General features: G+C 36.4%; 3 protein-coding genes across 4 annotated transcripts; 1 reads left to right on the top strand and 2 right to left on the bottom strand.

Moving 5' to 3' along the window:
* The first annotated feature begins 240 nt into the window (after positions 1–240).
* Positions 241–7016, top strand: LOC101897916 (cytoplasmic aconitate hydratase). The gene is made up of 13 exons (XM_005184206.4): positions 241–393; positions 509–601; positions 1818–1987; positions 2056–2271; positions 2335–2539; positions 2598–2668; positions 2733–2865; positions 2926–3024; positions 3104–3321; positions 5181–5835; positions 5910–6342; positions 6404–6689; positions 6756–7016. The coding sequence occupies exons 1-13, from the start codon at positions 387–389 to the stop codon at positions 6864–6866; spliced, it is 2697 nt and encodes an 898-aa protein (XP_005184263.1). The 5' UTR covers positions 241–386; the 3' UTR covers positions 6867–7016.
* Positions 7017–7409: 393 nt separating this feature from the next.
* On the bottom strand, positions 7410–11018 carry LOC101898086 (solute carrier family 25 member 44). 2 transcript variants are annotated; one of them, XM_005184207.4, is made up of 4 exons: positions 10882–11018; positions 9425–10323; positions 9226–9353; positions 7410–8585 (listed from the first exon to the last, which is right to left on the bottom strand). In XM_005184207.4, exons 2-4 carry the CDS (start codon positions 10116–10118, stop codon positions 8394–8396), a joined length of 1014 nt encoding a protein of 337 aa, XP_005184264.1. In that variant the 5' UTR covers positions 10119–10323; positions 10882–11018; the 3' UTR covers positions 7410–8393. The 2 variants fall into 2 exon arrangements, with proteins under 2 accessions (XP_005184264.1, XP_019892544.1); XM_020036985.2 differs by lacking the exon at positions 10882–11018 and adding an exon at positions 10424–10559.
* Positions 11019–14940: 3922 nt separating this feature from the next.
* On the bottom strand, positions 14941–19836 carry LOC101900911 (uncharacterized). Its single transcript, XM_020036984.2, has 3 exons — positions 19522–19836; positions 16896–17606; positions 14941–15619 (listed from the first exon to the last, which is right to left on the bottom strand). Exons 1-3 carry the CDS (start codon positions 19631–19633, stop codon positions 15024–15026), a joined length of 1419 nt encoding a protein of 472 aa, XP_019892543.1. The 5' UTR covers positions 19634–19836; the 3' UTR covers positions 14941–15023.
* Between the last annotated feature and the right edge of the window lie 5329 nt (positions 19837–25165).

Below are 25165 nucleotides of genomic sequence, written 5' to 3'. Positions count from 1 at the left end.
ATGAAATTATATTCCGTCTGATGGAGGCTTTATTATCACTAGCAAATACAACTCATGGTTAAAAAAACAGGTAGATGCGTTAAATTAAATCATTAGTAATAAAAAAGTGCTTTCAACAACTCTGCATAATAGTTTATTCATAGTTTTGAATATTAAAACATTTTTAGCAGTTCATTGTACCACCAGATGCATTGATGTGGCCACCTGTATCAACTTGTCATGTCAATTTCGATTAACCGATTGAACGAAAATCGACTTTCATATCCCTACAACAGGCGAACAGACGTCAAAACCAGAAGACAGCAGACATCGCCAGGTGAAAGTTTGTGTCGTCGGATTAGAGAAGTCTTGGAATAAAAGCGATACTAATATTGAAGAGATTTATCATGGCCGGTAAGTTAATATATTTTGCAAAGCAAATGCCGTTGGTAATTAACTTCAAATTCTTTTCAAAATTTAAGAGACACAATTACATAATTCTGTTTATTATTTGCTTCTTTCTTCGCAGGTCCAAATCCATTTGCGCACTTTCAAAAATCTTTTCAAAAGGAAGAAGTCAACTACAAGTATTTTGATTTGGCCTCAATAGATCCTAAATATGGTGAGTAGTCGCTGTATGGGCAATATCGGTAATGGCGGCCTATCAATAAGTGCAAAGGAAGTCGAGGGGTAGAAAAAATTGAAACGTAGTTGTGTTGGGCTGTACTGCCAAGTGTATCTATGGGATAATTAATTTGCATGGATTTGTTAAAGTTACACTTTTAAGTTGTTTTGTGAATAGTATAGCAGTGCATTAGAAATTGGAAAATGTGTGGGGCAAAAGAAAACTGATGTTGTGGCTTTGGAAAAGTAGAACAAGCTTAATATTAATGCGGCTGTTTTGAAAGCAACATATACGAACTTTGCTCTCTGTGGTTCGTTTATGCATAATTAAGTGAATTTCGAACTGTATTCTTTTATTTTCATTGTGAAAGAGGCGTGTGCTCTGGGACTTTGGTTTGACGAGGGTTGGCAGCAATAATTTAGGGAAATATTGGCATGTATGTATTAACACCACATTGTCACCTCCGGTTAGAACTTCCAGACTATTCGAAATCAAACATTTGGGAAGTAATGGAATTACTCAAAAATATAATTATTTTAACATTTCTCAAATTTGTTTTTTTTTTTTTATTTTTGTTTTATTGGAAAAAAGTCTACTTTGGTATAGAACCAAGGCAATCAATACTAGCGGAGAATCAACTAGTTTCAATTTCGAATATCAAATAGCTCTGCTTTATCAACGCTGACGCCGACATCGGCGCTATCTGTGCCAGATATGCACACACACACACGTTTGTGTCAAAATTAATTGCCAAAATATGTCTGGGCATTATGAGGCGATATGAGGTGATCTTACGCATGTTATCAACTTGATCTTGCATGAGTAGTTGAAACATTTTGCTCACCCAATTTTGAGGGAGTTTCTGATTGGAAATCTATAAAGATTATTTGTCATTATTTTATGGGAGAGATTTCAACTATGTAGAGTTATACCTATGGGCATTTTGTGGCCTATAGGTACTCTGCTTTAAAGTTATTAGCCAGATTATTTGCATGTTCTCCCAAAATAACAATTAAATTATTGTTACATATTTTTGAGACATAGCTACACTAAATACTGCAACTTTTAACACAGCGGAAAAAATACATTTCGAAGGCGATTTGACTTATCTTCACAAATATACCTATGTAAATAAATATGTTTATCTCAGTTATTTACATTGAGTGCTTTGTTTATTTGCTTCTCACCTATAATCTTTACTCTTTTGTTGTAGATCAACTGCCCTATTCCATTCGCGTGCTGCTAGAGTCTGCTGTCCGTAATTGCGATAATTTCCACGTTTTGGAAAAAGACGTTCAAAGTATTTTGGCCTGGACACCTGATTTGAAACAAGGACAAAACGATGTTGAGGTTTCTTTTAAACCCGCTCGCGTTATCCTACAAGTAAGAGGGAGATGCTGTTGAAAACATTATCTTCCAAATATAAAACTAATGTAACTATTTTGTATCAGGATTTCACTGGCGTGCCTGCTGTCGTCGATTTTGCTGCTATGCGTGATGCTGTCTGCGAACTGAATGGCGATCCAGAGAAGATCAATCCCATTTGTCCCGCCGATTTGGTTATTGATCATTCAGTTCAAGTTGACTTTGCTCGTACATCAGATGCCTTGTCAAAAAATCAAAATTTGGAGTTTGAACGCAACAAGGAGCGTTTTACTTTCCTCAAGGTACCTATGTTAAATATTTGAAGATAACTATTTGAGTTAATTTAAACATTGCTTCGTGTGTAGTGGGGAGCCCGTGCCTTCAACAACATGTTGATCGTTCCACCCGGTTCCGGCATTGTCCATCAAGTCAATTTGGAATATTTGGCTCGCGTCGTCTTCGAAGCCGACACTGAAGGTGGTAAAATGTTATATCCCGACAGTGTAGTAGGTACAGACTCCCACACCACAATGATCAATGGTTTGGGTGTTCTTGGTTGGGGTGTTGGAGGTAAGTAATTTTTCTGAAGTCATTTCTAAAAATGCTCATATTACATATTTGATTATAGGCATTGAAGCTGAAGCTGTTATGTTGGGACAATCCATTTCTATGTTATTGCCCGAAGTTATTGGCTACAAGGTAAGACTGACAGCACTAAATGCTTCTTCATGTGGCTTTATACTAAACACTTTATTTAACACAGTTGGTTGGCAAATTGGGTCCTCTTGTTACTTCCACTGATTTGGTATTGACAATTACAAAACATTTGCGCCAGTTAGGTGTGGTTGGAAAGTTCGTGGAATTCTATGGTCCTGGTGTGGCTGAATTAAGCATTGGTAAATTCTCGACACACCGATATCTGGCATTCTAATACATGTGTTTTCTCTTGATTTTAGCTGATCGTGCTACCATCAGTAACATGTGTCCCGAATACGGTGCCACTGTTGGCTACTTCCCCATCGATGAAAATACCTTGAACTACATGAAACAAACTAGTAAGTAGGAAGAAAGGTAATAAAAAATAGCTGTTTATTAATTATAATTTTTTTTTTTTTTTTTCATCAACCAATTCAGATCGTTCTGAAAAGAAAATTGAAATTATCAGACAATATTTGCAAGCAACCCGCCAATTGCGCAACTATTCCGATGAGTCGCAAGATCCCAGATTTACTCAAACTGTTACCTTGGATTTGTCAACTGTTGTAACATCTGTGTCTGGACCCAAGCGTCCCCACGATCGTGTCTCCGTTTCGGAAATGAAGAAGGACTTCCAGTCCTGCCTGGTTAATCCCGTAAGTATAGTTTTACACACTTAAATGTTCCGTTGTCTTAATTTCGTTATTATGAGATAAACAAAGCCCAGTGATGCAATCATTTGATTTGAAGCTCTTAAATATTTCTTATTTTAGAAATCCACAAAACTGAACTTGGTGTATCCCATAAATTGAAACTTCTTTGTTTAGACACATTAAATTGTTTTTACGCTTGTACACATTTGTGGCTTACAAAAGAGCTATCTAAAAGAAACAGCAACTGTGATATGTGAGATGTTTGCTGTGGATCAATAAAATCACGGCTACTATTTCCTTAGATAACTCGATATAATTTCTTGATTTGGTACAAGCAAACACAAACCGAATAGCAATATTTCACAGTACATTATAAACTTAGTCACAGTTTTGTATTCACAACGAAATACTTCGATGTCTGTAGCTTTATGACTTCAATCAGGGGTGTTCGCTTTATTTAGTTGGCTCATTTTTCCGGTCATCAAAAGCCACCACATCAAAGTAGTTTATTATGAAGTAACTCCTTAGAATTTAAAGAAACTCCTCGGAAACGATTTCTTGTCCGCTACACACAAGTGTGTCTTTTAAGCTTCGGGTTTGAACTAAACGTTCGCGGTAAGCAAATTGAAAGCCTTCTTATAAACTCTGCGTTCAATGCCACCATCATCATATTTTTTTCCGTATTCATTATGTGCCTCAGGTTTCCAGTTTGCAAAATTGTTGGTAATATTTTGGTATTGACCACTGCAACTGCATAGGTAAGCATTAAATATCATTTATTGCTTATAAATTTAAAAATAAAATAAAAAATGCAAGCTTATGTAAACTGTATACATATATACATACATTCTTTTTAGATTCTTTTTTTTTTTTGACTTGGGTTTAAGAACTTTCACTTCTCAATTATACTTCTCAAATTAATATTTTAAATTGAGTTTCATTATTTTGCATTTCATTATTTAAGGAAGCAATAATTGTGGTTATCATCCATCAATAATAAAAAATGACCTTATTTCACCATAATTTTGTTCTTTATACTGTATCTTCTTTGGTGGAACTATTTATGTGAGTCCAATATTGGCGACTATAACTAATGTATCCTCTCAAATAAGGTCTAAGATGTAATGATATGTTATTAAATATGTTGATACATTGCAATCACTTTCTTCACTTTAATTGTTAAGCAAAATTCAATCAGAATTAACTGGAGGCATATAATAATTCGTATCAAATTCAGTTTACAGCCAAATACCAAACTCTTATTCTAATATGTCTAAAATATGTAATAGTGGACAAACTATATAAACATCATTGGTCCGTACCAAATAGCAAAAATGTAAGCATTTTTTCTACAATTGACGATTTTCCTATTATGATATTGAAAACAACTGCAAAACTGGTATATTCTTGCAGGTTATATATAAAAGAGGATTTTATAATGACAGACATTTGGTTTTACATGAAGCTATCGCCACCGCTTTTTGCCGGTTTAAACTCTCCTCTATGGCAATTTAGAAAACAATAGAACAGAAAATCAGCAAACAGGAAAAATACCATCTCTTTAAAAATATCATAATTATTTAAAATCTCAGCTAGCAAGTACATTTTTAATTAATTTTACATGCAAAAACTATCAAGATGCAAAGCACCAGCCATAATTAGTAATATTCCAAACTATTTCTTAACTTCCGCAATAATTGCTGGAAGGCATAATGCTTGCCGAACAAATACAATTGCACTGACCTAATACATTTATTGTTTTCTACAAAGCTGTTACTATTCGAAGTTGAATGAACTTTTCAGTGCTAACGGCATTTGTGTCAAGTCAGCATTAAATAAAAGCGTTTTTGTTTTATTTTCAGGTCGGTTTCAAAGGTTTTGCAATTCCCGCCGATGCCATGGAAAATTCCGGAGAATTCCAATGGGATGATGGCAAAAAGTATACCATTAAACATGGTTCCGTTGTCATAGCCGCCATTACCAGTTGTACCAATACGTCAAATCCCTCCGTTATGTTGGGTGCTGGTATGTTGGCTAAGAAGGCCGTCGAAAAGGGTCTTAGCATTATGCCATACATCAAGACGTCCTTGTCCCCTGGTTCCGGAGTGGTCACCTACTATTTGAAGGAATCCGGTGTCATTCCCTATTTGGAGAAATTGGGCTTCAACATTGTTGGTTACGGCTGTATGACTTGTATTGGCAACTCTGGTCCTTTGGATGAAAATGTTGTAAATACGATCGAAAAGAATAACTTGGTTTGCTGCGGTGTCTTGTCGGGCAACAGAAACTTTGAAGGACGTATTCACCCCAATACCAGAGCTAATTATTTGGCAAGTCCTCTGTTGGTAATCGCTTATGCCATTGCTGGCCGTGTGGACATTGATTTTGAGACTGAACCCTTGGGCACTGATGCCAATGGACAAAATGTCTTCTTAAGGGATATTTGGCCCACTCGCTCCGAAATCCAAGAAGTTGAAAACAAGCATGTCATCCCAGCCATGTTCCAGGAGGTTTACAGTAAGTATTTATGATTTATTGTAATAATACGATTGTTTTCATAAACATAAAATGGTGATGCATTTCGTTTTCAGGCAAAATTGAATTGGGCTCGGAAGATTGGCAGACTTTGCAAGTGTCCGATGCCAAACTATATCCATGGAATGGTGAATCTACCTACATTAAGCGCCCACCCTTCTTCGAGGGCATGACTCGTGAATTGCCCAAATTTGATAGCATCAAGGACGCCCGCTGTCTGCTATTCTTGGGCGACAGTGTCACCACCGATCACATTTCACCCGCCGGCTCAATTGCACGCAACTCACCAGCTGCTCGCTACCTATCCGAACGTAAATTGACACCCAAAGATTTCAATTCTTATGGTTCAAGACGTGGCAATGATGCTATTATGGCACGTGGTACTTTTGCCAATATACGTCTGGTCAATAAATTGGTTCCGAAGACCGGACCTCGCACCGTTCACATTCCCAGTCAAGAAGAGATGGATATTTTCGATTGTGCCGAACGGTAAGTGTGTGCGTGCGTTAGATTTTTTTCCGACGAATGACTTGATTTTAAATCTTAACAGTTATCGCGAAGAAGGCACCCCATTGGTTTTGGTTGTTGGCAAGGATTACGGCAGCGGTTCCAGTCGCGATTGGGCTGCTAAGGGACCCTTCCTTTTGGGCATCAAAGCTGTTATTGCTGAAAGTTATGAGCGCATCCATCGTTCCAATTTGGTGGGCATGGGTATTATCCCACTTCAGTTCCTACCCGGCCAAAATGCCGAAACTCTTAATCTGACTGGTCGTGAAAAGTATAATATTAGCATTCCTACAGAAAATATTAAACCCGGTCAGAAGATTCAGGTTGATGTAAGTATTTGTTGTGGCCTCATAGAAATGCAAATGTTTCAAATGATAATTTTTCTTGTTTTCTAGGCTGATGGTATTACTTTCGAGACTATTCTCCGTTTCGACACTGAAGTTGATATTGAGTACTTCAAGAACGGTGGTATCCTGAACTATATGATTCGCAAAATGTTGAATTAATACTGTACTACATGATCGTACGTATGGTACGGGAATTATTTTATAGGAAACACAATATAATAACTTTTATATGCATTTTTGTCAATATATTGAATATAAATAAAATTAAGCTTGCGGTGATGAATATGGTTTAACCAATTTATACAAAAATGGAGATGATTTTTTATTAAGTTTAATAGGTGGTTTGTTATCATACACAGCTACCTAATAAGCGAATCTATTAACATAGCATATTTTTAGGGTAATCGCGAACAGTGCTGTAAATTTCCACCCACGAGTGCTTCCAGCAAATAGTGTACACATAAAATTTGATCAATCTAGTCTCGCCTGACTTGATATATTTGTTTGTGGTGCATAATGATATCAATTGTTGATTAATATACCAACAACATACGCCTGTTTGTTGTGCCTATCAGTCACAAACAAAACTCTTATCTCACCGTGAGTGACGTTGCGAAAAATAACAGTATGAAACACTCACACACACACAACATTGCATAATTGTTGAGCAAAGAAGAAAGATAATTTAAACACACAAATGAATGCTTTTCAATTTTTTTATTTGTACTTTATTACAAGTTTCGGTTTTGTTTGTTATTAAGTTCTTTTTTTTATATAAATTATTGTACATAGCTCTTCTTTTGCTATTTTTTTCATTCAAATTCCAATATTTTTTCTTTTAGTAATACATCTACATAAATTTCTATCGCAGCTAAATATTTGTATTATGGTACATTGACTTATCAATTAACAACATTTACAAAATTTTCAAAATTAAGTTAGCTCAAATGATGATTAGGTCCAGGTAGATAGTTTTCATTGTAACTAGCAACAAAAATTAAAATAAAATAATTGTAACAAGCAAACACATAAGATAAGCGCTATAATTATATTTTAAAGGTTGGCTTTTAAACTTAACAATAACAACAATTAAACACTGGTCCCAAAGACCAAGTTGGACTTTGAGGCAGGCCTCCTTCTCTTTTGTCTTGTCTGTCATTGCTATATAATTGGCTAATTAAAGTTTTGCATGGTTTTCAAATAATAATTAAAAAAAGACCACCAAATATACAAACAATTGTATTTACGTTTATGTACAAAAAGAAGTTTGATTGAAATGACTATGTGTTACATCTTCGGTCTTACATTACTAGAAAATTGTCTAAAACAATATGTTGCGATGAATACAAAGGGGGCTCCAGGTGATTTGTTTTAATAGGCCAACAAACCTCTTTGGCTAATTATTCTATATATAGATGATGGTTTAAAAAAAATCATGTTTTTTGTATTGTGTAGCGTTTTGTTCTTGCTATGTGTGTTGCATTTTGTCCAAAACTCGGTTATATATCTTTAAATGCATGGAACCATTCGGTTTTCTGTTTGTTGTCCGCTATTGTAAAATTATGGGGCAATTTGTCGTCATCACCATCATGATTGAATTTGTGCATTCCACGTTTAGTTGGTGGGTCTGGATTCGAGCTCCATAGAAAGGAAGGTCGTTCGTTCGCTGGGCTTAGGTGTATAGTATTACCAACGGATATTTTGTTTATACCTCTCATCAACTGCTATTCTCTTAATTGTCTCATAACCTAAAATTATACTAAATGAGAAGGCTGCAGATTGAACTAAACGAGCCGACAGTCCTTTGAAGAAACAATTTAAACCTTCCTCGCGCCAAAGTTCTCGGAAGGCAATTTTCATACTTTCGAGACGTTGAACCTGAAATTGTAAAAAATAGACATGTAATGTGTATTGATTCTTTTTCTTTTTTTGGAAAATTGTGTAAAGCACGTCCAAAATAGATATAACACTTAGTTATCTGCGGCATATTGAGAATACGGGAATAAAGAAATGTTTTATGGTGCAAGAGTAAGATATTTGCAGATACCTATCGTCTAAGAATTTACTTCAACATTATTAATAGCTTTTCACCGCAGAGCATTTTGTACGGACAGCCGTATTACCCAAATACGCAGCACGGTATCTCAATTAAATTCAAATCATTTAAAATTTAAAAATATTAAATTGTTATGAAAAAATACTCATAATTTCACTCTTTCTTTCTTGAATTATAGTTTTCCAATTAGAACATTTGAATTCAAGCAACCAGTGGTTGAAAAACTAATTGGTATGTATATATTTAAGTTTTGTGGTGAATAAAATCGCATGTAATGTATATGTTTACAATATCTGCAGAGGCATGGTAGAATCCTAATTAAGCGGGTTACTTCTCGTGTTGGTTTTGTCATTGATTTATTAGAATTTTTTTTCTAAACCATATTTACACTTAAAACGGAAACCCTAACTCCCTGCCAGGTTTGTTATTTCATAATTTGCACAAAATTTCATTTCAACTTACCTGCAATCTCGCTCTTACTATATCTAATGGATTTGTAAGTATCGTTGTTGTAAATCCACCCATACTGCCAGCAACACACTGTATAAGTAGATGTGAAACCCATGGTGGGCATATTCGACAAAGTTCATCTGGAATTGAAAGGAACAACAGATTTTAATAGCTCTATTTTTTTGATTTTAAGTTTTGTCTCATAACATACCTTGATACCAGTGATAAAATGCCCACCACATCGCTGAGTTCGGAACATAAGCCATTAAACTGGCAGTGTAGCCTCGATAAAAACCCTGAAATCCATCACGACGCATAATCTCTTTGGCTATATCTATGGAAATTGTTATACGACTGCGACCAGGACTTGTGTCTATACCGAGGGGATTTAGGTCAGCCTTGGGACCATGTCGTGCCATACCCAAGACCATGGCGTGTTGAGAAATTACATCGAAAGGAACTATAATTGTCTGCCCCACCAAGGATGCACATCCGCCGCCCACCAAGGCTTTTACATTATGTCCTGCTCCCAAATCTTTTAGAATATGTCGGACACCCTCGTACGTGCTGATATAGAATACACCCGACACAATTTGCACTGAAGAGATCCAGAAGCCGCGGTATAAACCGGGTACACCTTCTGAACGATAAATTTTGTATGCACAATCAAACATGCCCTTGTAAACGTCACTTTTGTGTTGAACTTGAAGCTGCGTCTTAATCACAGTCAGGGGGAACAGACAGCAACGCACCGAAAACGAACTCAGCATGGACAGGGGAAAGAATTTTGTCTTGTCCATCATGTCCCACTCAATGGTTTTGATAAAGGTCGAACTAGACGAGGTTTCCATATTGTTGTTGCCTGAGCTGCCGCTGGAAGGCACCGACATTGCACTACGACTCATATTTCCGTACGTGTGTGTAGGGCTCCGCAAAGTAAAATTTACTCAGATCCCACACACCACACACAGTATGCCTTCACGAACACTGCAGCTTCTTATAACGTAGGTCACGAGTTCATATGGACAGCTGGATGTGTAGAATGACAAATGTAAGAAGACAACAACAAATATCGACAAATTCGCTCGTTTGTCTCACTGAACAAAGCCTCTAGAAATAGAAAGAAGGAAAACACAATTATACTCTATATGCTAGACATTGTTTGTTTTTCATGTTTCGCTCAGAACGGTAGCGTAGCAAAACAACGCACTCCAAGGTGAACAGCCGATCCGATAGCCACCTTGGCCGTGACACCCGAAACGAGGAAAGCACCACAAAATAGCGAACTTTGGCCCCTCTTTCCCGCAACAACATAATCACACTACATCCTTTTGAGTGGAACGCACACACACATTGTTACAACGATAAACTCCACTAAAGAATCCTCCGTGTAATTATATAATTTGAAATCAAAATCATCCTCTGATATCTGTTGTCGTCGAATGATTTTTGCATCAATCACAGAACTCCCGCAACCCCCACCACATCGACATCCATATACATATGATTTATGTTCTTGTTGTTGTTTTTGTTAGGGTTGGTGCGTAAAGTTGTTGTTTTTTACTTATGACGACATATTTTGCAAGAAAAATACGCAATTCACGTAATTATGTCTACATTCTCTCACAGGTTTGAACCGCGTCCAATTATCACACAAACAACACTTACACTACTCGCAAATAGTTCCGATTAAACATTAGTGATTTTATTGAAGAAAGCCATCAATAAGCGAGTTTCCAGTTCGACGTCTAGTAAAGAATGTCACACGAAAAATATTTATTTTATTTATCGTGTTATCGTTTTACGGTGATTAGCAACAAATCTGTTCATCATTTTAGTTAGAATGATTAGTGAGTGAAGTAGCGTAACGTATGAGAGAGGAGAACATAAAGCCATGAGTAGTAACGGCTAGTATGTAATTTTTGGCGGAAATGCATGTTATATTTAGTTCTTTGCCAAGAAAAGAATGGAAATTACAGGGAAAATTGAATGTTAATACTTAAAGTTGTTATATCGGATTTATTAATGTTCATTGGTTGTCACAAAAGTAAGAAACGCTTGGAATGCATAAATTATTTGTTGGAAATGACGCTTAAAGCCTTTTAGCAAACTGTGACGTGATGACTCGAAATCAAATTCGGCGAAACGCGTCGCATTGTGGTGAGTGTGTGATAGTGTCTATCTGGCTTTCCTTTTCACCGCAAATTTCAGATCATTAAGCTTGTAAGCTCGAAAGAGAAACAAGCACATAAACATATGATCTTCGCCTTAACAAGGCAAAACTCAATTTTCATTCATGTTTTTAACTTTTTGTATAAATGTTGACATTTTCCATATATTTGTGTATTTTTCTGCTTTTAAATTCGGTTGGAGAGTCACTTGTCAAAACATTTTTTGTCGATACAAAATTTTGAGCTAAGTCAACCCAAACCTCCTTTGATCTTTTACGAAGAAGCCAGTCAAAAACGCGTTTTGTGTATTCTCAACCTTAAGTTCGGGCCGTATGGTTGGTATGCGATATGTTGCACCTAAATATACAGTTCTATTTCAAGGGGTAAAGTACTCAGAAAGAACTCTTTGTGTGGATTTTCAGACAATTCCAATGAAAATGTTGACTACAAGCGAGGTATCGTTATATGGTGGATATACGATATTGTGGACCTATATACACAAATTTTTTCCAGGGGGTAAAGCACTCCTAAAGAATTCCTCGTGAAGAATTTCTAATAATTTCATTGAAAATTTTGGCTAAAATCGTCGAAATCCCAAATATCGGGGGTACCGTTGTATAGGGGCTTTACGATATCGTGGGCCGATACTTGTCCTGCCTAATCTATGCAAATTTTTAGCTACCAATCCTAATTCGTTTGACTCTAGCGTGATAACTCTATACCGAATATATATGATACAGTCATATGTGGACTATACCCAAACTTGGATCTATACAAGGTGAGATACAAAAAAACTGCTACAAAATCAAACGCTATAATTTTTGAATTCTATTGAATGAAAGCAAAAAATGTCGGAAGTAGCATCAAATTTTAGAATAAGTTTAAATCTGTTCGAATTGGTTACCTTTGGCACGAATTATGGCCTTCAAAAGGCCAATGAAACCGTCACACGCTGCCCGAATGTTGCTCTGCGGTATTTTGGCCCATTCTCGGCGAAGCGATTGCTTGAGGTGATCGACACTTTGGTATTTTTTAGTGCCAACCTTGCTTTCCAAAATACTCCAGACACTATAGTCCAACGGAATGGTATCCGAAGATTTTGGTGACAATTGTGCGCTGGAAATGAAGCGAGGAACCTCATTTTGTAACCATTCTTGTGTGGTCTGCAGTCAAAATATTTGCTTGCCCAAGGCTTTAATACACCCTCCAGAATAATTTCGGGATAATATTCGGCATTTATTCTGATGTCACGGTCGATTAATACGAGCGGAGGGCACCCATCGGCTATTATGGCGGCCCACACCATCACCATGGCCGGCGCTTGAGTTCTGGTGGCCAACCGAAGATGCACATTTGCATCTGACCTCTTTGGCAAGTAAACACGATCATTATGTTTGTTTACAAACTGCTGGACAACGAACGTTTTCTCATCGAAGACGGAGAAAAACCGAATTCGGCAGTTCACCACTTTCGGTCAAGCGAAGCAACTCTTTAGCTCTCTTGAGTCTATTTTCTTTCTGTTGCGGTGTAAGTTCTCTCTCATCCCGAGTTCATTTTTCAATATTTGCCGAATGGAATATTGCGATATGTTCAGCTCACGAGCCATTTTTCGCCCACTGCGACGCGTGTTTCGGCTTTCGGACGAGTGGCTTAGAAATGACAGCATCCTGAGGTTGGTTGCACTTTTTTCATCTCACCCTGTATTATGGCGAATTCTACCAAAATTTATACGGACCTAAAATGCATTTCAACAAAATTTGATCAAACTACTTCATTTCGTTTCCATTTCCATCACGGACGGATATGGCTAAATCGATCAAATAGAATCTTATGTTGATCACGGTCTAAAATGTTCATTTCGAGGGGTTGCAAACGGAATGATTTACAACAAAATAATTGAACAAACAAAACAACTTGTTGCATGCAAATTAATGGCAATGCTCCTAGTAGAATCCATATAGGTAGGACTCTTTTCATACAAATTTCTCTGTTCCAGAACTGCAACAACGGGGAGGTAGAACAGTTTCGTCAAACTGAGGCTATGCCCGCTTCCTGTCAAAATTATAAAAAAAATGAGTTAAATGGCGCGAAAAATGAATGAAATGCCGGAATTTTCTTTGAAAAATATAATCTAAACTATTTAGTCTTCAATTCTATGGCAAAAATTGTTAAAAGCTTTAATGCGCGCCCTCAATATGCGTTTCTAATAACCATTGTTTTTCAAAATATTTTGTTTTTATTTTTCAAACCAATAAATGCATACCCAAAATTGGCAGTGGTCTGGCAAACTAAGAAAAAAATTGTAACGAGTTGGTAGCTTTACCTTACCTTTTTATTGTACTATGGTACTAAGGTAGGTTCCCTTGTTTATATTGACAATCAAATCAATCAAATTTGAGATTTTCAGATGATAACTAAATTTAAGGAAAATACGTTTAATGAATGGAATGATCTTGATTGTAGCCTCAAATTAATTCATTAAATTGTCTTTAATGAATGATACGCATCCTTTGGCCAATCGAAAAATTCAAACTAAGGACAAAATTGCAGCATTTTAGTTTCACGAATTTCTTAACCAAACTCTAGGTATGTTGTCACTTGTCGCATCAATGTATGCAGTTTCGCATTCGATCTGTTCCTCATTTTTCTCAAATTTCAATATTTAACCTTTTATCTAAATTTGCTTTCCATTCATGCAATATTCACTTCTTAAATTCCAAATATTCGTTTTAATGTTCAATGGCACAAAGCCAGATGCTATCGAGGCAGACAAAAAACTGTTAACTAACCTATTTTTTAACGGAAACGGATTTCCGTAGACTTTGCACCGAACAACATGTAATTGACCTTGAATAAGAGGCAATACCGGAGACTTTAAATATATCCGTTTAGCCAATGCAACACCAATGGAAATTTGCATTTATTGGAATCCGACACACAAACGTGTATTGGTATTTTCGTGTTGTGCACATGTACTTGGCCGTATTTATTTCTATTCTATCAACTGTGAAAAATAAATTAGATTTTGGGTTGATAATTTCTGCAGGATTTGGGGGGTGTGGTAGATCTGAGTGAAACACAAGATATGTCGCATCATAACAACAAAACACTTTAACACACATATGTATTTGATTTACATTTGTTCTTCCTTACATATAACATCCTTTGAATTATCGCTCTGTGTTGGCATCTCACAACCCCCTCCCTTTCGATTACAAATTTTCGTGTCAAAGCAACCAATCAAATTGTAGCATCTCGGTCCTGGACATGCGCAATTGCTCGAAGCCAAATGAAAAGGGATACGCCCCCTAAAGTATGCAATAAATCTTGTTCATCTTCATTTCTGAAATTAGTTGCGGCGCGTATTTTGTACTCAACGGATTTCGAATCTAGTGTTGTGATATTTAAATCAGACCGTTGTCCTAAAAAAATCAATGATTTTTTTAAGTGAAAAGTAACCTGAAAAACTTATTGCATTTTTGGAATAACATTCAAAAAAATGGTACAGCATAGAGAGTTGACGTTTTTTGTAATAAATAATTATTTTATATTTGGTTTCAATAATTTACTTAAACCTCGGGTGAAAAAAAAAACAAACATATAAAATATTCTATCTAAGCAATACATTGGCAATGGTTATTAGCCATAACTTATCGTATAGCCCATGTTTTCCATTAGAGTTTCTTTGATGGCCGGCTGAAGGGCCCTCTGCATGTATGTGGTCAAAAGACTGCGCACTCCCATCGAGAATAACTTTTCCAATTCATCTCGGAACGCATCATTGATATCGTCGCGATCTCCAAACATGTTGTCACCACCGCCACGATTGTTGTTGGAAAATATATCAGCAAATGCCCGGGCATCCGGTTGCAGCAAGTCCTGAACGTTATCATCTGAAAATCTCAAGATGTCATCGTCAAAGTTAACTTCGTCGTTCAAACGGTCCGTTGCCATGTGTCTAACTTGGCGTTGTCTATAGTAAGTGCTGCGCTTTTTACGAAATTGTCGGCGATAAAAATTATCGCCATTGGGGTCGAGCAGTTCCTGGGAATTGGCATCAGTCCATGCCAGATCTTCGTCGCGCATATTGGGCGGTATATAGCCTTCACTTCGTATGTCGAATATAACATCCGGTGTCAGTTGGGAAGTTGGAGGTTTGTGGCCCTCGTTAGGTTCTTCGTTGACGAAACTGTAGCGACGTTTTGAATTTTGCCGTAATTTTATTCCGGTTGGTCCTAAAATGAAATTAGATGAAATGCAATTTTAAAAATTAAAAACCAGCAAGGAATGTCAAAAGCCTGGCGGGGCCGACTATACGATACCCTACCCAACTATGCATATTTAGTAGAGATCTCGTAACAAAAGTATTTATTTGAAGTAGAGCATACCATCTATCAATATTTGGCTTCAGAGCAGTTATAATTTGGTTTCAGAGAGAACTAATATATAGGAGCCATATACAATTCTGAATCAATTTTCACTAAATTTGAGGGAAATAAGCTTGAAATCGGATTAAGAACATATGGTGGGAGCTATATCCAAATCTTAGCCGATCTCGATAAAATTTGTCAAAGGTATTTCCGATGTATTTCCTTCTGGATTGAATTCGATCGGATGTACCAAAATTCGGGTGATTTGGACTTATATTGGCCATTTGGTGAACAATTAACTTGAAATCGTTTGAAGATATATGTGGGAGCTATATCCAAATCTGAACGGACCCTGATAAAATTTGGCAGAGGTATTTCTGGGCTACATCTGATATCGGATAGCAAACATTCAAATATTTTTGTGGAGTGCATATTACGAGTGGAGGGGTCTTTACAACCAAATCAGATGAAACCTATATATGGGAGCTATAGCTATATCTGAACCAATTTTCTCCGAATTTGATGTACTTACTTCTAGACAGAATTTGGTCGGATATACCAAAATTCAGGTTATTTGGACTGATATTGGCCATTTAGAGCACAATTAACCCGAAATCGGTTAAAGATATATATGGGAGCTATATCTAAATTTGAACCGAATCTCACAATAAAATTCGTCCTTGGGCCAAACAAATATTGTTTGGAAAATTTCATCTCAATCGGATAACAAATGCGACCTGCATTTTGTTCACAAGAATGCAAATGAGGATCGATATTGAAAATCTCTCGTGGAGCAAATTGGTATTATTCATAATCCGAAATTTATAATTACAGTCCATTGAACGTATGCACACATCGCAGAAGCAGACAATTTTATGGGTTGAAAGATTCTTCTCACATTTTGAAGTTCTATTTCGACTTGATAGTGTGATACTGAACACATATGGTATAGGTATAGGTTTTGGTATATTTTCCACCCCTAATATTCTTATCGCTTGTTCCATAATGTAATTGTATATTCGTTGGTATTTTGAGGCCTACGTTTAAGATTTCTCATAGATAAGACTATAAAAAGTTCGTCTTAACTTAACATTGTTTTTTAATTCATTAGAGTCTCTTAATCCTTTTTGTATATACATACCTTGGCAGCCATGGGCAAAGACCGATATAAATCCCGGCTCTGCAAAATGTGAATCTGTCCTAACAGATGCCGCACCAATTCGTCGGGACTCCTCACCACTGATCTTCTCGAATCCAATGGGTACCGTGTGAAATTCTATGCCAGCATGTCTCAAACGCAATATCATATTACATTTTCCACCCGTCGGCTGCAACACGATTCTGCCGCTCAAAGTCAAATCGGGAAATATTAAACGTGTATCCAGTGTTGAGTTCTCCGAAATGAACTTGCACTTGTCAATTTCCACCCATCTTGCACTTGCCTCCGGTGGCAATCGAACGCGTAAGTCTTCAACTTCCACTCGCGATACTTGCAATTTATGTGGCTGCCTTTGGCTTTGATATTTCTGATATATCGACGACGGTGGTGGTGGTGGTTGGGTATGTTGATACGAGGATAGGGCCGCATCAAAATCTAATCTTGAATTTGGTCCATAATTTCGATTAATATTTTTGGCGTAATAACCACGATTCGGTTGGGGATGATAAAAATCATCGTCGATATTTTCATCTGCCGGGCCATAGAGGGAATGATACAGAGCATAGGGTGATTGCAAGGGAGTGTAAGAACGAGCGGACTTCGTCTGGAAACTTCGTCTTCTCATGTGTTCCAGGGCATTCTCCAAGCGATTTGAGCAGCGTTGTGTGTTGCGGTACGGTTGTGATGAGACCACTGTTGAGTATAGGAAATTATTTTCGATTATGGTAACTTCTTTGTTTAATATATATTTTTGATTTTCAGACACAATTGTATATATATTTTTGAAATAAGCGAAAATTAAAAAATCGAAAGAAAAAAGTCAAGTAAAACTAGGTTGGGATAAAACCTAAATTAGATATACTTTTTGAACAAACCTCGTAGATATATGCCAAATTGTAAGTGACATTTAATTTCAACGCAATGCTTCTTCATATTACCTGCTACATTTTATAACATGCAGAAATAATGAGCCTATATCCTATATCATTTTGTCCGTCTTTCCGATGTATTACATATTGTTCACAAATGTCGGAAAATATTTAAATGTCAAAACTGTGCATGTAATTGAGGGAATCTTTTTATACCCTAAGCCACATGGCTATCAATTGATATGGCCAAGACGTGTCTTATCGAAATAACGGTTTTTAACCTAGGTCTTTTTGGACCAAATCCTTTTCTGGACATTTGGAGTCCGTCCGTCTGTCGAGCTGGCTGGTGCGCACGCTAACTCTCGATGGGAGTATCCGATTTGATCCAAACTTGGTACATCGTAATATTATTATCAAACGTAGATGGGGTTCGAAGATGGGTATTATCGGTCCATTCCTTCTGCTACTTCCCCCACAAAAGGTCTATAACAAGAAAAGATCATCCAATTTTGTGCACATTTTGCAAATCACAAAATTTTGCATCAGTGCCAGGTCAGGTGCGAAAATGGACAATCAGTCAACTCCACAAAGTGCCTCCCCCACAAAAGGTTCAAAATTTGGAACAACTTAAAACTTTTATAAAATGTAATGGAAGAGTCTGATTGCCTTGGAATTACACACATCACAATATTTTTATTAACCCAAGGTCTGATGTGATGATGGAATATATCGGTTCACTCCTTCTGGTACCTCCCCCACAAAGGGTCAAAATTTTGAATTAACATTCGATTCCATTCAGACTTGGTACATCTCAATATTTCCATCAACACAAGATCTTTTATAAAGATGGTAGAGAACGGGCCATTCCTCCTGCTATCACATATTATTTTTTTAACCCAAGGTCTGATGTGCAGATGAAATATATCGGTCTACGCCTTCCGGTACATCCCCACAAAGGGTCAACATTTTAAATATTTATTAAACTCAAAAAACACGAAATTCAGACTTGGTACATATCAATATTTCTATCAACAGAAGATCTGCTTTGAAGATGGGAAATATGGGTCCAACTTCGTAAATCCTAATATTTGCATCAGTTCTAGGACAGGTACCTTCCCAACAAAGGGTCAACATTTTGAATACTTAAAACTCTTATAAAATGTAATGTGAGAATTCGATTGTCTTAAAATTACTCATATCACAATATTTTTATAATATCCCAAGGTCTGGTGTGAAAATGGTAGTTACAAACGGGAGGGACAACTTTGTATACCCTCCACATTATGTATGGGGAGGGTATAAAAACCGATTTTTTAATGAATTCATCTATGTTTTTCTAGAACTCTCTTTTGTGTCAATTTGGGGATTTACTTCACCAGTTTCTTTTTAAAAACTTTTTTTACTAATTTTCAGTTAAACACACCCTTTTTCTGAATGTTAACATCACAGATAAAAAATTCAAAACACACACATATTCCAATAAATATTCAATAATTTCTGAGGCTATGGGTTTTAAATTGCAGAACTCATCAGGGCATATTTTCTTTATTTTTCCAGCTGTTGTTTGGCCAAGATAAAAAAGTAACTTATAGATTTATCCGTCACTCTTTTTACCCACATTAAGTCAATGTAAAATCTTCTCGAAGTATCTCCGCTCGCGATTGTAACAAACTTTACAATATTTTTTTATAAAAACACTCTTTTTTAGGCACATCCTGAAATTATTAATTCATTTTTACCTTCGAACAAGACAAATAATAAAATAACAAGTTTTGAATTGGATTTCAAATAGCCGCTGTAGGATTTTATTCGTCGGAAAATTCTTAGTTCTTTGGTGGGAAGGAAATACATTTTTGGGTAAGACACAACTTTTTTTCGTTTGAGACAAGTCAATTGTTAAACACAGTTCCGTATATTTTTTTGGCCAACGGTGGTTGCAACAACGTTACGGGGTGAACTGCCTTCGACAGCAACTACACTGGAAATGTTGGGTGAGACGGCACAACACATATCGTTTGCCGACTCCAACACTTCCATCTGAAGACAGACAAAAGCAGAAGACCAACACCACAAAAGTGGATCATCACCCAACGATCAGCAGTTTCAGTCATTCGCATAGCCCAACGCTCAGTTGGCACAACGTGAAAAGTTTCTTTTCTTTGAATTGCCTGGCTGGTGTCTTTTTGGAGGGTGCCCATTTGTCTGCCACACATGTATGTACATATATGTTACAACCAAAATAACACGCCGAACTCACACACACACACGCTCACATGTGGCTACAACACTAATTTTCAATGCAAGCTTTGGATGGATTGCTATTATTTGTGGCTTTTCCGAAAGCAGGTGAACCCTACCATTCAGTGTCAATTTTGAGCGTGGATTCGTTGTCACATCTCAACATCAGTGAAAGTGTTTTCCATACATGAACGAAGACTGCAAGTGTATGTGTGTGTTTAAGAAAGAAACATACATTGTTGTTTCTTTTTGTTTTCATTTTGGAGTAATTATTCCTCCATCCTCTATGTGAAAATTAAGAAGACACATTCGTAACTTACCTGCCCAACATTTCATCCAACAACCCAACCATCCATCCATCGCAGCTTTAAACAAAAATTATAATTAGTTTTATGCGCTCTCTCATTTTGTGGAAGAGGTGATGAGTTTTGTAATCCATGCGAATATGGAAATAAAACACCAACAACAAGCTTAAAAAACTGTTCATAATTTACGGCTGTTATTCGAGCGCCCTACAGAAAGCAATTTGGGAATGCAAAGGGCGCATCGTTTTTGTTTTGCCAATCCATTCCAGAAAGTATCGATTCTAGCTTTTTTTGTTTCTTAGGCGGGCTCAAGCGCCCACTAAACCTCTAAAGTAGTTTCTGAGTACATCCTAACTTTTTCAATTGTCAAATGTTTGCAAAGATATGTATTCGAAGTTGGACTACATTGAACATAAAGTCATTTGTAAATGTGTGAGATTGAACTTTCGTCTTGTGGCTACCAAGGGTATATAAATATCAGTTTATAAAGGTGCAAGTACATAAAAAGCTTGAAATCATGGCTAGGCATATTAATGTCAAATTATAATGGAAAACCACGGCTGGATTTTAGTACGGCTCTGTAATCCCTTTATGAAATGTCACAAAATATGCCTAGCCATAACTTCAAGCATTTTATGTACTTACACCTTTGGACCAAGATGTCGCTCATCGAAATGAGGCATATTTGGAGACGATATAACCATAAAATAAACTGATTATTAGTGATTCCAACTGAATTCATCCTAAAAACAAGTACTTCAAATTTGGAGAAAATCGTTTCAGATATAACTATTGCTCCCATGTAGGTTTCATTCGATTTGGGGTTTCAAATCACGTAATATGCACTCCACAACAATTATATTTGATACCGGATATCATATGCAGCTCGAAAATACCACTGCCAAATTTTATTGAGATCGGTTCAAATTTTTATATAGCTTCGATATACATCTTTATCCGATTATAGGGTTATAATAAATTTTTTTCATATTCAACCGAATTTTACCATTTAGTAAAACTCTCTATACCTATTGATCCAATAAATATTTTTTTATATAATGCTTGTCGCAGTCATATCATGCCCTATACGGTAATATTATTTGGTTCACATAAATTTCCAATATACTGTACTAAATACGCATAGTGATGTATATGTTCCTTATCTCAGAAAAACGGCTTTTATTTATATCGTCTTAAGCTTGCAAATGTAATAATGGAGATTTTAAGTCCTTCATCTTAACTCGAGTACTCCATTGACGTTTTATTTCAAATCATCAAAACACCAGAATAACCGCCTGAAAAATATTGGGAAAATCTTCACAATACTCTGCAATAAAATTAAGACCAATCAGACTGAAAATTTGGGATGACAATCTTTTATCAGCATTACAGGAAAACAAGCCGCGACATTTTCGATCTTCACACCTATACTAGCTGCCGCAAAATGGTGCTTTGGGACAAAATGCAACCAACCCATAATCAAGCCTTCCATTACTTACGAGGCTAATATTTTTGTTTATATATTGTATTTTTTTTGAAGCTGTGTCAAATTTTGAAGCTCTACGTCAAAAAATGTGGACTGTTTCGCAATTTCAACAGACGGACATCGTTAAATCGACTTAGAATTTATGCTGATTATGAATATATATATACCTTATGGGGTCTACGATGAATATTTAGGGATGTTACAAACGGAATGACAAAGTTAATAACTGAACGTAATTTTCCATAGTCAAATTTATTGCGATTGGTCAATTTTCGGGGTTAACCTTGATAAAGATTTGTATGTAAACATATTTTAGCAATAAAATACTGAACAAGAGAAATCTTGAACTGAACACATTTCGAAGAAGAACATAGCGTATTTTGGCTAAATCCGTTATTCGATTTTAATTCACTGTTTCTTACTTTTGTGTGGCAAAGACTTTGAAAAATTCAGTGCATTACTTTATTGTTGTTATTTTTGTTTTTCCTCTTCGATTCCTTATTGCTTCAGCTAAACTGCAAAACTCGTGCCACTACTTCACGCTCTGTTGGCGAAAGATTGTGCGTTTTGTATGGTGTTTTTTTATTTTTTGAAAACTCCAATTCACATACTCCGATTGTCCGCAAGTGTGTGAGAAAATGACTAAATATGGTTAAAAGTCTAAACATTTTGAAAACCCATTTGTTGCAAATTGACATTTTGCAGACGAGTTGTGTCGCGGTTGTGTCACTGAAATGCAACCGACAACGACAACACATTGCATCTACCAACACCCCCCAACCCCACCCGCACACAACGTTTGGATAATTTGTTTAACCCAAATGCATGAAAATACGATATACACAATGCTGGTAATAGACAATTTTCCCCAGTTACAACATCTAAACGTTTGAAAATTATAGTTACGCCATAATCTTTGCCGTTTATAACATCGCAAATGAAGAGGTTAGAGTTTTCTCAAAACAACAAGAAATTCTCGTCAATTGTCGTTTTCTCGCTGCTATTTTGTAGCAACCTCTTCTTCATTTGATGAAACGATCGGCTGAGGCACGTCTTTATTGGATATGTCTTTCTTTTGTCAGCCAACGTCAATTAAGGGCATTTGTGCGCCTCTGCAAAGCGATTAAGAGCGGCGAGAGTGCCAAAACCAGAAATATACATGACTTTTTCACAAATAAAATTATTATACATACATACGCACATACACATGTACATGTACCTATATTGGTGGGTATACAGTTTCTTTTACAATCCGTGTACCAGAAACATGCATGACAACAGTACCTTAACTAAAAGTGGATCTTCTTCTGACGCTTGGCTAACTCTACAGCCATCGCTTAACTTTAATTGATTTATGTGATTCGCTTTTCTCGATTTTTCATTTTTGGGGAAATTTCACATTTTTCTCCAAATTCGAAATTAGAGTAATTAAAGAAATAAAAAAAATGGAAATGTAAAATATTGGTTTAAAATTGAACACTAAATACTGGGACTATACCAAAACTTGGACCTATATAAATAGTTATCTGTAAAGATATTTCCTACAAACTAGGAACACGAACTGGCAATTTACAACCAATTCGGTTTATAACTGAGACTAAAACACCTTGAATCTGCCGGTACAGTTATATGAGGGAAATACGAGTAAAACTTGGACTTATATGGCCCATTTTCAATACCAACAATTCTGCGGACCTAAAATACATCTGGATAAAATTTTATCACCTACTCCTTTTTTTCGGACGTTAGAGTGATTTCCACAGATAGAGGGCGACATAGAATTTTATGCTGATAAAGAATTTATATACTTTACTTTGTAGGGTCTAAAGTGGATATTTCGAGGTGTTACAAATGGTATGACAAACTTATGCATACTATGGTGGAGGATTTAAGAAAGTATATTCCTAATATATATCTAAACAAGCTAAAAAGTACTAGTTGGTTTTGCCGACAAGTTGTAAAGAATCGCAGACTTTATCGCAAGTTATGACAGATAAAAGTATCGAAAATTGTGACCCTTTGTGGGTGAGGTACCAGAAGGAGGAGTGTCAACATCTAGCCGCGAACACTTCAAAGCAGATCCTATGTTAGTAGAAATAATCGGATGTGTGTATTATTAAGGGAACCGGAAGCTTATTTCGAATTTTATAATTGTTTTGGTTATTCAAAATTTTGACCCTTTGTGGGGGTGGCATCAGAAGGAATGGTCCGATCTCTAGCATATTTATAACAGATCTTATTTTTATAGAAATATAGAGATGTGCCACATCTGAATGGAATCGGATGTTAATTTCGAGTTTTATGAGCTTCATGGGTATTCAAAATTTTGACCCTTGGGGGGGAAAGGTACCAGAAGGAGTAGAATGTTGATCCATTGTGGGTGAAGTACCAAAAGAAATGGGCCGATCTCTGCCATTTTCATAACAGACCTTTTTTAGTGAAAATATTGAGACGTACCAATTCTGAATGGAATCAGATATTAGTTTCGCATTTTATGAGCTTCACGGATATTCAAAATGTTGACCCTTTCTGGGACAGGTACCAGAAGGAGCGGACTGATATATTACATCTCAACACCAGTCTTGGGTTAATAAAATATTGTGATGTGTGTAATTTGAAGAGAACCCGATGCTTATTTCGGATTTTATGGTCGTTTTGGTTATTCAAAACTTTCACCCTTTGTGGGTGGAATGGACCGACATATTACATATTCACACCCGACCTTGGGCTAAAAAAATAATATTATGTGTGTAATTTGAATCGGACTCTTACAACATAATTTATAATAGTTATAATTATTCATAATGTTGATCCCTTGTGAGGGAGGTACTAGATGGAGTGGACCGATAATAATATTACGATGTACCAAGTTTGGACCAAATCGAATACTCTCTTCGAGAGTTATCGTGCGCACCAGCCAGACAAACGGACAGGCATCTCTGGATCCACTCCAAATGTGATGAAACGGATTTGATTCATAGGAGACCTAGGGTCTGAAACCGTCATTTCGATGAGGCATCGTATCAAATGATACATACCCTCTCTATACCTGAGGGTATAAAAAGGAACGTCGTATGCCGATACCTTTGACGAAATCTTATAAGGTTTACTTTTAACCTCTTTCTGTCCTGTATGTTTATGTTTATGTTCATTCTTTTATTGAATGTTACAATGATGATACATGCAGACACCCACCGGTTCACCCACATTTTCAAAAATAGCCTGTTAATAAAACGAACTTACCTTGCTCATAATCAACCACAGCCACAATTGAATTGACATAATTAAAAGTATATTTGACACTTGCACTTTCCCACCCGAATGGGTATCAATTTGTGTCGAAGTGAAAAATAA

The sequence above is a fragment of the Musca domestica genome, unplaced genomic scaffold, assembly GCF_030504385.1.
Source record: "Musca domestica strain aabys unplaced genomic scaffold, Musca_domestica.polishedcontigs.V.1.1 33, whole genome shotgun sequence".
NCBI lineage: Eukaryota > Metazoa > Arthropoda > Insecta > Diptera > Muscidae > Musca > Musca domestica.
The sequence above is the reverse complement of the archived record's forward strand: the minus strand, read 5'-3'. Positions and strand labels throughout refer to the sequence as shown.

Coding starts and splice junctions, on each gene's coding strand:
- LOC101900911 (XM_020036984.2), bottom strand. CDS start 19,633: ATGTATTTCCTTCCCACCAAAGAACTAAGAATTTTCCGACGAATAAAA. Junction 17,607..19,521: donor ATTATTTGTCTTGTTCGAAG/GTAAAAATGAAT, acceptor TATACTCAACAG/TGGTCTCATCACAACCGTAC. Junction 15,620..16,895: donor CTTTGCCCATGGCTGCCAAG/GTATGTATATAC, acceptor ATTTCATTTTAG/GACCAACCGGAATAAAATTA.
- LOC101898086 (XM_005184207.4), bottom strand. CDS start 10,118: ATGAGTCGTAGTGCAATGTCGGTGCCTTCCAGCGGCAGCTCAGGCAAC. Junction 9,354..9,424: donor ATTTTATCACTGGTATCAAG/GTATGTTATGAG, acceptor TTTCAATTCCAG/ATGAACTTTGTCGAATATGC. Junction 8,586..9,225: donor TAGTAAGAGCGAGATTGCAG/GTAAGTTGAAAT, acceptor TTACAATTTCAG/GTTCAACGTCTCGAAAGTAT.
- LOC101897916 (XM_005184206.4), top strand. Junction 2,866..2,925: donor TGTGGCTGAATTAAGCATTG/GTAAATTCTCGA, acceptor TCTTGATTTTAG/CTGATCGTGCTACCATCAGT. Junction 6,690..6,755: donor GTCAGAAGATTCAGGTTGAT/GTAAGTATTTGT, acceptor CTTGTTTTCTAG/GCTGATGGTATTACTTTCGA.